This window comes from Protopterus annectens, chromosome 14.part0, assembly GCF_019279795.1.
Source record: "Protopterus annectens isolate FY-2018-M chromosome 14.part0, PAN1.0, whole genome shotgun sequence".
Taxonomy (NCBI): domain Eukaryota; kingdom Metazoa; phylum Chordata; order Ceratodontiformes; family Protopteridae; genus Protopterus; species Protopterus annectens.
Genome location: NC_056748.1, coordinates 496684129 through 496697848, shown reverse-complemented (window position 1 = coordinate 496697848; position 13720 = coordinate 496684129). Strand labels below are relative to the sequence as shown.

The following is a 13720-nucleotide window of genomic DNA, read 5'->3' as shown; positions in this document are numbered from 1 at the left end:
ATAGTTGATCCTGGCAAAACTGTGGCAGAAGGGCAAGTATTAAAAATTGGAGACACTAGAATGTTTGTAGAAAATGATTTCTCAATGTATGCCAGGCAGAACAGAAAAAAAAGTTATTGCATCAATCATGGAATGATGAGACAGATGTGAGATTTTAGCTGTTATATCTGCTGACTTCAGAATATTTGTTTTTGGAATACCAAAGTAATTTTTTGATGCAGAACAGACTGAGGAGGAAATACAAACGTTTAACCAACAAGGGGCGAGCCATTAAACAGAGAGGGACTCTGCTTCGCATTGGTATGATGGCAAGGCTCAGAGAGACTTTGCCTGTGAACCTTTTTCCAATGCTCCAAAGGAAAATGCTCGAGAGACAGGGAAAAATGCATAGGAGTTGACGACTAGAAGAATCAGGAGTACCTTGGACTGAAACTGGAATTTGAGGCTGGGAGATGGAGATGAATAAAAAGACCAGCCACAATTAAATTTGTGAATAAATGTGTGACTATTACGCAATCACATTTGTGAAATATGGCTTTACAAAAAAGAGGTAGAGAAAGACTGGATTTTTGTTGACTTTGTTAAACTTGATGGGGACTGACAGGCACATGTCCTACTTCATGTCATTAATGTTTGGAAAGACAATAGGAGGGGAAAAAATGAGAAAAGGAGAAAAAGTAGTTGCAAGTCAAATGGATTTTGTTCGCAACAGTATTTGTATAAAATATTTTATGACATAAATTGCACATTATATAATAAAGCAGGTTGAGTTATTGTTGTACATGATAACTACTAAAGTAAACAGGTGTTTTTTTTCTTTTTTAGTTTTAAGAAATGTAGGCATTACAATGTAAAAAGAGAAGAAAGACTAGACAAAAGAATGTTTAAGTTAATAGACCAACATGGAAAAAGCTGATTATAGGTGAAGGCAATAACTCAAGAGATCTGGTTATTGTTTACTGAGAGGAATGCAAAATTAAGTGGTACAAGGGCAAGACATTCAGTCTGAAATTATTGGAAGTGAATAAGAGATAGCAGCTTTTCTGTTATCTAAATACTTCAATGCATTTACTGGAAAAGCATATAACTTAGTTGTATTTAAAGATAGCCAACGCACTTTTTCTTAAGGCTGAAAGTTAAGGTTTTCTGAAAGCATGCACGCTGTTTTTCACATCTGGGAAGGGACCAAATATAAGACGAGAACAGACAGCAGTTAGTGTAAGTAGTAGCACAGGCTATAACAAGCCTCATAGCATGGATAACCTTAATTTTAGGTAAATTAATGCATGTGGATCCAGCTTTCAATTTGGGATAATTGTTCCTGTTAGGAGGGTTAAACATCATTATTTGTAGCTTTACATATTTTTGTGCTTATTTTAAGTCTGGAGTGTTTTTTTTTGTTTGAGAGTTTTCAATAACAAAAAGTCTTTCAGAATGTGACATGGACTCTAATGGATAAGACAAGGAGCTACCTCTTAACAAACATACTCCACCCATATAAGTGTCCAAGGAACTCTGGGAGAAAATTGGGTTGGGTTGCATGGCTGGCTTGTAAAGACCCTCATGGCCATTAGACTAGTATGAACCTATGAAACTATGAACAATTGTATAAAGGATCAAACTGCCAAATATTAGTGGGTATGTAACACAAAAGTTTGATATAGACATTTAAAAAAAACTGTCATACAATAAGATGGGAATAATAGAAGCCGCTTTGGTGCAGCGGTTGCATTGTTGCCTCACAGCAAGAGGTTCTCCCGTTCGATTCTTAGCAGGAGCGCCTCCTGTGTGGAGTCTGCACATCCTCCCCGTGGTCAAGTGGCATTCATAAGACATGTGTAGAATGGGCATGCCTTCATTGAAGGTTGGGCGTCGAGCTGGCACCCACCCATAAAAAATTTACTGCCAATCATTAGCAGACCAGAGTTCCGCTGTGGCGACCCCTAACTGGGAAAAGCCGAAAGAAGAAGAAGAATTTCTTTTAATAGCTACATTAAACATTATTTTGGAACCTGAATGGTCTCACAGAAAGGTAAAAGAGCATTGACATCTAATAATAAATGCAGAGTGCAAATAGCAATGCTAAAAGAGATGCATTTGGAAAGAAGTGAGCATGTGAATTTGATTAAGAAAAGATTTCAGGATAGATATTTGGTAAATATCAGGAACAAGGGAAAAGGGGGTACTTATACTAACGGATAGATTTATAATAGTAAAATAAGAGGGGAAAAAGATAGTAATGGTAGATTTGTGGTAGTAAGGGGCTACTGGCAAGGGATGAGGATTATGGTGGCGTGTATTTATATTTTGCCTAAAACTTATAATGGAACTTAAAAAAATGTTGGGAGAACTAATCAGCTTTCAGAAGGGAATATTACTTACAGGTAGGGGAAAAAAAGATAGCAATGGTAGATTTATGGTAGTAAGGAGCTACTGGCAAGGGATGAGGATTATGGTGGCATGTATTTATATTTGCTAAAACTTATAATGGGACTTAAAAAAATGTTGGGAGAACTAATCAGCTTTCAGCAGGGAATATTACTTATAGGTAGGGACTGGAACTTGATTTGCAATACTGAGGATGTACCTGGGAGACCTAGAAGGGAAAATATAATAAAGGAGGGCAGATTTCTGAAGAAATGTATGAAAATATTTGGCACGGAAGACAAATTCAGTAGTAGGAATTCAGAGACTTTACATACTATTCCCCAAGGTACATTATAACTGGGCTAGACTAGACAGAAATTATATTTCACATGAACATGTGCATTTAACTGAAAGCTTCAACACATATCCAGTAACTATTTAAGATCATGTGCCAACAACAACAAAGATAAAAATGCAGGATAATAAAGTAAAAATGAGACACTGACACTTCCCTACCTATCTGTTAAAGAGTGGAATTTAAGGAATGGCTAGTGAAAATTAATTGACAGTTATTAAGGAAAATAGAAATTTCAGTGGGTGGGATAAAATGAAAGTTGTTGAGTCTTTCGGCTTTTCCCGGTTAGGGGTCGCCACAGCGGAACTCCGATCCGCTAATGACTGGTAGTTGATTTTTATGTGCCGAGTTACCAGCCCTGTCGCACAACCTTCAACGAAGGTACACCCATTCACACATGTCTCCACGCAGAAGACGCTCTATCTGAGAATTGAACCGGACAGCGTCTTACTGTGAGGCGACGACGCTACTGCAGCACCACCACCGCAGGTACTGGGATAAAAGTAGAGTTTAAAATAGGGTAGAAATAAAAGAAACAGATATGGTTAAGTAACAACAATTATTTAGTGGGGCTGACAAAGGTTAAAGAATTGTAGAACAAGGGAAATCTCACCGAACAAGAAGCCACACAACTACAAAGTGCTTTAAGAGAAAATAAGGGAATGTCTGGATCATATGCATGAGTTTAGAAAGATTGCTGATAAGCAACATTTTTTATAACAATTTTATAACAATTCCAAAACACAAAAACTCTTAGCACAACAACTTGGGCAACAAAAGGTAGAAAGGGTTGTTGCCAAACTTGGGGAGTCTTCAACAAGAAAAATAACCAGAGATCTTTTAAAGGTATTAGAGATGTTTCAGAAATTTTATGAGCATTTGTATAAAGTAGAGGAGTGCTGAAATCAAGGAAAAGCATAAATGGAAATATTTACGGGAGACAAAAGTATGCCAAGGTTAGTGGTAAATGAGGTACAACAGTTAACAGTTAAGCTAGGAGAAGATGAGGTACAAATGGTAACGTATAATTAATCTGCAGGAAGGTAGATGGTATTCCTGTGGAAGTTTGGAAGCTTTGAGGGAAGAAAGTGATAAAGATCTGGAAGGCTTTGTTATTTTAAAAGGAAGGGAAGCACCAACATCACGGAAGAAAGATGTGGCTGGAATAGCTAAAGATGGTAAAGACCCACCAGATTCAACTTCATATAGGCCCATTTCAACTTTAAATTATGATTATGAAGGGTTTATGTGTATAATACCTAAAAGAATGGCAAAGGTGTTGCCAAAACTGACAGATATGGATCAGCATGATTTTTTGAAAGGAAAACAAACATCTGATGACATTAATAAAACAATAATGATACAAAGGGAAGCAGAATGCAAGAAAATACCACTGCTGTTGTTGGGTCTTGATGCAGAGAAAGCATATGATAGAGTAAACTGGGATTTTTATGAATAGGGCAATAGAAGCATTTGGATTCCCTGATGCAATAATAAGGCAAAGGAACTGACTATAAAAAAATCTTGCGTTTTCTGACCCAAGGTAACTGTCCAAATTAATTAGTGCTGTATTATGGAGATTCACAGCAGAGCAAGTTATTTCTTTGCTTTTAGGTCTCCTTCCTCTTAAGCATTTAAATACCTCTGTAATGTCTTCTTTATTTCTACCAATAACTCACTGGACCTCCACTTCACATAATACAATTTTCCTCAATTCCACTCTGCATTATACACTTCTCAATTCCCAGGTATGCACAATCACTGTTAAAAATCTTAACAGAATGTATTATGTAGTTGCAGGGGCGGCTCGTGGCATCGGGCTGCAGCCCCCTCAGCTAGACAGCTGAGTAGTTTATTTTGTTTTTTTTAAATATAAAAAAAAAAAAAAAAAAAAAAAATCTATTCTTCGTACATTTAAATTTCGAGTCCACAACTCGAAATTACGCGCATGAGCATTGCGCGCATCAATCGCAACCGCGTTTTTTTTTTTTTCTAATTATTGCTGCAATATTTTCATTGCAGCCCGGAGGAGCCAAGAAGGCATCATTGTGATGCCCAGAACCTCCCAGAAGTCTATGCGGTTGAGACACAAACCGCATAGACATGGAAGGGGCTCGGACTGCGACGCCCGCAGGCACGTCATGACGTGCTTGCTGGGCAAATGCTGCTGATTGGTTTTCACTCTTTTCCCGGGCTGTATGTGCTGGGAAAAGAGCGCGAATCAGTCAGTCGTTTTTCGGCGTTGGATGACTACACCTACACACCTGACCTATACCAGTGAGTTTAGTTAATAAAACATTTTTTTTTTTCTGTGAAGTCCAGTAAATAAATTACTTTTAAAGTAGCGAGGGGAGGCAATCCGGACAGGAGGACTAGTCTGTGGTGGACCGTGGATTTATCATTTGCTGCTTCAGTGCTTCTCATTAGTGGAATCGACGACAACAGGTGAGTAAGGACTAATAATGTGCTCCGTTTTTTACCTTGCTCGTTCAATTTTCGTCTGCAACTCTTGCACTGTTTACACTCATTATGTTACTCTATTTTTATTGTATGCATTGCGCACTGATGTGTACGGCATATTTTTATTGGTGTATTTGTGTGCTTGTCTGGTTCCCCTTTTGTCTATTTCTCTATGTTGAGTGAGGAGGCTACTTCAGATGGACCCTTTTCAGTCATGATGCAGATTTGTTCACATAGTGGTTTAAAATGTTGTTGTGTACACGCGTTTGGTCATTATTCAATGACAGCATTATCTTATTCATTTTCACAGAGCATTATCTTATTCATTTCACAGCAATCCACACCCTAGTTTTGCAAGCAACCTGTTTAAGATAGAGAAACAGTGTGCGGGACAAAAAAATCCACTCACACATGCACACCAGTGTGCATGGTATTGCCAGTTCACCTAACAACATGCCTTTAGGATATGGGAGGAAACTGCAGCTCCCAACAATATGATTAACTTTCTTTACTTTCAAGAAGAGATCTTATATGATGGATGATTGCTTTTTATTAGAAAAGAATGACTTTTTCAAATACAGTATTTTGTAAACTTACAACTAAAGTGAGCCTGTACTGTTGATCAGAAGGTGGTTCACTGGTGAATAGTCCAGGTCTTCTGTTACTGGTCTAAATTTTGCTGGAGGCTTGGCAGATTAACTGCCTTATCCTAATTAGCATGGCTGCTAATGTTGACCAGTAGGTTGTTCTTATGCTGAAGGAACATCAGGCGGTCTATCTTTACCAAGGATGGGTTCTTTTTCTTGTCAGATTTGACTGAGGGAGACAAAATAGCTGGGAAGGCATCAGGTGTGCTTGTTGCAGACAGAAAGGCACTGATGTAGGAAGAATATGGTGAGTTCATGGAGACTGAGTGTTTTTAGATGGTATTGAAGAAATTCTGGAAAACCAGGTTATGACCGGGGTAGGACATTGCACAGGTTGTTGTTAGCAAGGATGTACAAACCTAGAGAAGTCGTAGGGAAATTAAAGGAACTTTGTGAGTAACTACAGAACTCAATGACGTGCTTCCTTGTGGGGCAGTGCCAGTTACAGCTGTCAGAATTGAGCTCAAACCTGTAGTTGAGGCAATTGAATAATTTAAAATAATTTTTTTATGATTTGATTATTATATTTAGAGAGTTTTATTGATAACTGCTGGCACCTGGTCCTTTACTGTCAAAATGCTACTAAGTGCTACACCTAGATCTTTAGATGTGAAAAATGTTATTATTTCAAAGGAAGATAGAGTTGGGTAAGTAGTCTACAAAGGGTGAATGGTAGCACACACCAGTGTAGCCACTGTTTTTGCAGAATTAACCATTACTTGACTATTAATCATGGCTAGCTCCTTTGGTGAAGAGAAATAAAGGCCTAACTGCAGTCCAGGTGATCAAAGTTTGACTACAGTAGAGAGTCGATTGTCTGAATGCTGATTATCTGAAACAATTATCCGAACACAGCCTTCAAAAGTTTTGTGGTAGGAAAAATCATAAAGTCCAAATATGTAAACATTATATGTATTTGCTTGTGTTTTTTGAGCTTGTATCCCACTCGTGTGAAAACTATTCTTTACTGTCCACTAGAATTGCTGAATCGTTGAAAAGTGTATTCCCTGTGTGCAGAAAAAACAGGATTTTAGAAGTTTCATATCCAGTTCAGTGTATGTTTGATTATCTGAACAGTTTGATTATTCAAACTACCCTAGGTCCCATTTAGCTTGGATAATTGACTCTCTATTGTAGTTCCCCTGATATCAAACAAAGCATGTTTGACTAGTAGCTTGAACCCCTTTGGAGTTGGAATGGGGGGTAGAATGGTGAAGCTCCCTTTACCAGGATGGCGACTGTGAGGAATACATTGGGGTCAAACAATTGATTTCCCATTGTGCCTGTTGTGCTGAAGTGTTATGTATTGCAGTTACCAGTACAAAGTGCAAATGCATTTAGTTTATTGACTAATCTTGTGTTACACCTGTTCTTGTTATTACATTTACTTGCTTGGGTAATAAGTGTTTCATTTTGATGCTTATAGTTATGTTGACGTGGTCGCTTGGGTGAATGTTTATGATTTTGGTGTTGTATTGTACTTTATGTTATTGAAGGAAAGGGGCAAACTTTTCATTTTGGTGCTTGGGGATACCTCAGCATTTTTCTGAAGAGATCACTTGGGTGAATGTTTCATTTTGGTGCTTGTATGTTATTGAAGGGGTCACATGGGCAAATGTTTAATTTTAGTGCTTTTGTATATTGTAATTGGACATTTTACTGAAGGGGTCTTTTTTCTTTTAGGGAAATGTTTCATTTCAGTGCTTGTGTATACCTGGACATAGTAATGAAGATTTTGCTTGTAATTGGACATTTTACTGAAGGGGTCTTTTTTCTTTTAGGGAAATGTTTCATTTCAGTGCTTGTGTATACCTGGACATAGTAATGAAGATTTTGCTTAGGGAATTTGTATCAGGGAAGTGCTTGTGCTTACATGGTCAGACTGCTGAAGTGAAAACTGTGCAAAATAATTTATTGTGTCATTTTAGTGCTTGTGCATACAGAGTACAAACTAATGAAGGGTTACTTGGGAAAATTATTCATTACTGTGTTAGTATTTGTGAAGTGTTTAATTTTGGTGCTTGTGTATACCTGGACATAGTAATGAAGATTTTGCTTGGGGAAATTCATTCATGTATCAGGGAAGTGCTTGTGCATACATGGTCAGACAGCTGAAGTGACCACTGGGCAAAATAATTTGTGTCATTTCAGTGCTTGTGCATACACAATACAATACAAACTAATGAATGGGTTAGGTTACTGGGGAAAATTATTCATTACTGTGTCAGTGTTTGGGAAATGTTTCATTTTGGTGCTTGTGTATACCTGGATATGTGTAACGTGTGTGTGTATGTATACATATATGTATGTATGTATATGTATATATATATATATATATATATATATATATATATATATATATATATATATATATATATGTGTATTTTTATTTTGAAAGTATTTTAAGCTAATGTCTTGGAAATGAACAAATTTTAATGATTGACTAATACAATGGATTAATACACTCCAGTGAATCATACTGGCTTCAGGCTACACCTGGCAAAACAATACTGTCTGAGGTAGTTAAACATTCATTTGGCCCTCCCCCAAGACCCACTTCAGATTGCACCAACTTTACAGAAAGGATGCAGATTAATTATATAGTGTGGAGAGACTCTTAACTTAAGAGCAGAATAACCCTTATTAGATTCTGGAAGATCAGAAGGCTAGGAATTCTATTCCCTCCCCAAAAATAGCAGCACAAAGTAAATGGCTTTAAGTTATAAAACTTTCACACTCTTAAATGAAGTTGGAGACCGAGTGTCTACAGGCTGAATAGATTGGTAGTTACAACATGCAGAAAATGCTGACTTTTATGGGTTTATGGCAGTCCAGGTGTTTACCCTGCCCTGAGGATTAATGTTTCATGTGTTTTAGTGTACTTGTGATCATATTCAGTGGTTAACTTGGCAACAGCAAGCAGTCCAGTGACACATTTATCTAAGTTAGCTGATGTGCTTCCCTCTTAAACTTGCACTGCAGTGTTATAGTTTTCTTTGTTGTACTCTTAACATTTTCCCAGAACAAGACGTCTGAGTGTAAATAATTATTTTTAGGGGGTGGGTCATTAGCACTACTACTACTGCACTTCTATATTGTCTGAGAGTAGCTATAATTATAAGAAAATGAAAAAACATAACAACATTTTCAATTAGGGTAGAATGCTTGCATTAGAATAATCTAAATAAGCAGGCAGTTTGTATGTGTGTGGTGGTGGTGGGGGGGGGGGTCAAGGAATTTTTGTTAAACCATGTTTTATTGTAGAAAGTCTGGTAAGTAAAATTAAATGTGTACTTGGCTGATGCACGCAAGCTGTGATAGTGAGTCTGTCAGCAAAATGAAAGTATGCAATGCAGTTGTTAGTATTTGTACTTTAATCCTGACCAGTAAAAAGCAGCTACTTCATTAGGTAATGGGAGGGTGTTTGTGAATTCATTGAGGTGACTGCCCTTGTTTACTGTCAGTTATGGCTTTGCAAGATGACTGTTTGGGTAAAGTCTGCTGTTGGGCAAACCTGTAACTACCATTTCTGTGCAATGGACTAAATTAATGCAGCCATTTGCAGTTCATTACTGTTTGCTTTCTGATTTTAGAGGTTTTTGAGCCAGGTACTTTTGGTAGGCTGTTGGGATGGGGGACTCATGTCGCCAGTGTTGGAATGAAATAACCATTTAGTGTTGTAATTCTGGCTTTGCAAAACTGTGAGGGAGTAAGCAATATGCATACAAGCTGTGGGACTACAGTCTCTGTGCAGCAGATATATGTTAATGCTGGAAGGATCAATGCAGAAAGTATAGTGGAGGCAATGGAATGACTGCCCTTTTAGTCCTGCAAAGACAATGTAAGCTGTGACAGTGTGTGCATCACAAATGCATTAATAGTCTTTAATCCTGGCAAGGCCAAGCCAGATAGTTGGTAGATCATGGCTGTGGCACTGTCAATGAAATGAGTGCTGTTTCGGAAGCTGTAAATCATTACATGTATACAACAGTGGCACTTAAATAATTTCTGCAATATCTTCATTTCAGAGTTGCAACAACTCAACTACAACCAGAATGAGTGAACAGAGTGAGCAGAGTGTTACAGTGGCCTATCTGAAATCTATTAATTTTAAAGAGTTGACTCTTAATGAGAAGTTAAGAATCAAGAGGACTGGAAGACCCACACCTGATCTGAAGATAGAGTCTGCAGGTACAAGTAGGTCAAGAACATACACACGCAGCTTCAACAGGTCAGTGTATGACAAACACACCTGGATCTGTGGTTGTGAGGAAACAAACAGCTTGTACTGCTTCCCATGTTTGTTATTTGGTGGAGAGGAAGCCTGGACATCAAAGGGTATGGATGACCTGAAGAGACTGGAAGAAAAGTCCAAAAGGCATGAACAGTCTGCTAAACATCTAGACAATGAAATGAGTCTAGCAGTGTTGGGAACTGTGGATATCCGGTCTCAGTTAAGTAGTGGATACCAGTTATCAGTAGAAAGACACAAGAAAGTGGCTGACAACCGTCATGTTCTGTCTATTTTAATAGAATGCATGAAGACGTGTGGTGCACAAGAACTAGCTTTCAGAGGTCATGATGAGTCTGAAGAGTCAAGGAATCCAGGAAACTTCCGGGCAATAGTAGAATTAGTCTGCCAGTTTGATAAGAAGTTGTTAGACCACATGACAGCTTCAACTGTTTTCAAAGGAACATCAAAAACTATTCAGAATGGACTGGATGCTGACAGTATGCAGAGAAGAAATAAAAAAAAGAGATTCGTACTGCAAAATTTATAGCAGTAATTGCAGATGAAACCACTGATTTTGCTGCGACGTGGCAGATAGCTATTGTGTTCCGTTACATTGTCAATGGACAGGTGGTGGAACGTTTTTGGGGATACTTTACACCACTTGGACAGACAGCACAACATATTGCTGTTGTGATAGAACAACAGTTGAAGGAAGTAGTGGGAGACCAGCATGAAAAAGTGATTGCTCAGAGTTATGATGGTGCATCGGTTATGAGTGGTATTCAGCATGGGGTCCAGGCCATCATAAGAGAAAAGTTTAAATATGCCTACTATGTACACTGCTATGCCCACCAACTTAATCTGGTAATGCAAAGAGCCGCACAACAGAATACTGAGGCAAGGATATTTTTTGTAACACTTGGCCTTAGCAACACTTAGCCTTTTTCAGTCGTTCAGCTCAAAGACAAGCTGCTCTAGATAATATAGTATCACGACGCATGCCAAGAGTGTCAGGAACACAGTGGAATTTTAACATCCGTACTATAAATGCAATGTACGAGAACTTGGAGTCGCTGGAAGAGTGCTTTGATTATTTGAGCAGGAATCCTACATCTGGTGCAGCAACAGTACTGGAAGCAAATGGGCTACTTCAATCAATTGAAGATGACCAATTTAAATTTTGGCTTGCTGTCTTCCATTGTATAATGCCCCATGTTGATGTTCTGTACAGGCAACTTCAGTGTCGTACCACAGCTGCAACTGCTGTTGAAAAGGATGTTCGTACATTTTTGGATGCAATTGACATTGTCAGATCGGGTATCGATGGTATTGCAGAACAGTACCTACATACAGAGAACATCCGGTCAAAAGCGTGACGAGGGCCATCAGCTTCCCGACCACTGCATGAGACCTTGTCAATTGCTGCAAAGGAAGTGTGTGATGTCATAAGGTTCCAGGCAACATCACGATTTCAACAAACCGGCCATCTTCAAGCTTCTCAGTTACTTCTGCCTGGAAAGTTTTCAACATACATGAGAGAGTTTCCAGAAAATCTGTTCACAGGAACAATGGACAGCTATCCATTCCTGATGAGGGGACAACTTAGAACAGAACTTGGAGTGGTGCATCAACGTGAAGACTTTAAAGCAGCTGGCAGTGCAGTCAAGATGTTAAAATTCTTGTTGGACAACTCCTTAACCCGTGTGTTTTCACAGACTTACGAAGTGTTGTTAATTATAGCCACCACACCAATGTCAACTGCTGAGGCAGAAAGGTGTTTCTCAACACTGAAAAGGATTAAAACATTTCTTCGTTCTACAATGGGGCAAGACAGATTAAATGCTTTGGCTATGCTTTCCATAGGAAAGGAGTTAATGCAGAGTATACCCAACTTCAACCAGAGGGTTATTGATTATTTTGCACAAAATAAAGAGAGACGAATGGAGTTCATCTATAAGTAATGGAAACGGAACACCATACAGGAAACGGAACACCATACAGGAAACGGAACACCATACAGAAGAACACAAGAGGCACTTATTTGGTACTATACTAGTGCTACAAGCACTTGTGTAACCCAGCCACTGGGGATGCACAAGCCAGTGCATTTCTTTGTGCCGGTCCCAAGCCCGGATAAATGGGGAGGGTTATATCAGGAAGCCTGGGCATCACCACATATAACCTCCTGACAAAATTGTGGGGCAATACAGATTTTGTTACAGGATTGGTCGAGCCCCAAGTTAACAATCACCACCACCAGTACTACTCTTTACCAAAAGGGTGCTGGCAGAAATTGGGGGGAGGGTACTGTTGGCTCTAGAAGAGGGGGAAGGCAGAAATTGGGGGGAGGCTACTGTTGGCTCTAGAAGAAGGGGAAGGCATGCCCAAAGGTAGTGTGATTTGGACATGTGCTGAGGAGCGATGCTACTAGGTATATGCTACTAGGTATATTGGGAGAAGGATGCTAAGGATGGAGCTGCCAGGGAAGAAAAAAGGAAGGACTTGTAATTAGATTTATGGATGTGGTACAGGAAGTGATGTGGTGACAGAGCAAGATGCAGAGGACAGGAACCAATGGAAACAGATCTGATGTGGCAAACCCTAACTGGAACACCTGAAAGTCTGCAAGCATCTATATGGAACCAGCTGGGGAACATGTGAATACTATTTGCTGGAGGAAACTTAGAACTGTCCCTATTGAGCCTCCATGAAAAAGGGGGTGGGAGAAATCCAGTATGACCTGATGTGTTCCAGACCACAGCTTCTAAGGTGCACGACAGCTTCTCCTCAGGTGCAGAAACTGAGTATGAACTACTGTTTGCAGTATACCGCAGAGGTAAGTGTTCAAACCAATGTGTGTGTATGTAATAATGTGTGCTGTGTAGACTATTCAGCATGTGCCATACTGACTGAGCATTTATTTCATGTAAATAAGTATGTGAAGCATTGATCCCATTGCACCATAGCCACCCCGTCTTGTTGGCCACACCCCATCTTGTTGGCCACACCCCATCTTGTTGGCCACACCCATCCAGCTGTCTCCTGCAGCCCCCCTATGATTTGAAGTCACCAGCCGCCACTGTGTAGTTGTACTTCCAAGTTACACTTGTGCCTTCACGTAAACTGCTGCTTCTTACATGTATTACATTACCATTTAACATGCAGCTGCTTATTCTCACTCCAGGTTATGCTTTACTTCACTTCTTTACAAGACGCATCTTAAAATGAATTGCTGAAACTTTAATGACTTTCCTAGGACTGCATTTACAATAGTTTTAAATAATTTGGTTACAATGGGGCGGCACTTTACTATGTCTTATAAAGTAGCAGCATTTGAAGCCCATTTGATAACATAGGGAAAAAGAAAACTTGTGTGTGAGGTATACTTACTGGACCACAGGGTGTACGAATGAGCTCGTGATGTCTTGGCCTCAGGTTTGCTAGTGGCTCATCTTTAGAATCTGAGGCTCTGAAACAAAAAATATGGTAAACAAAGCTAATTATAACTACCAGATTAACTGAAGACAGAGCATGCACTTCTTAATCAGTTCTAATGAGGAATTAGACAAAGATGCATTAGGTCAGCAGGAATCAGAAGGCATGAAGGCTATGTAGTTTAAATTAATGTCCATACTGAGTAAAACACTCATTGAAAAG

General features: G+C 39.1%; 1 protein-coding gene across 1 annotated transcript in view; it reads right to left on the bottom strand.

Moving 5' to 3' along the window:
• The window catches only part of LOC122788688, a 728859-nt gene that overhangs the window by 661599 nt on the left and 53540 nt on the right, over nt 1–13720 (bottom strand). Inside the window, exon 2 of the mRNA XM_044055582.1 lies at nt 13454–13532. Within this exon, the coding sequence (XP_043911517.1) occupies nt 13454–13532 (79 nt within the window). The remainder of the gene's footprint in view (nt 1–13453; nt 13533–13720) is intronic.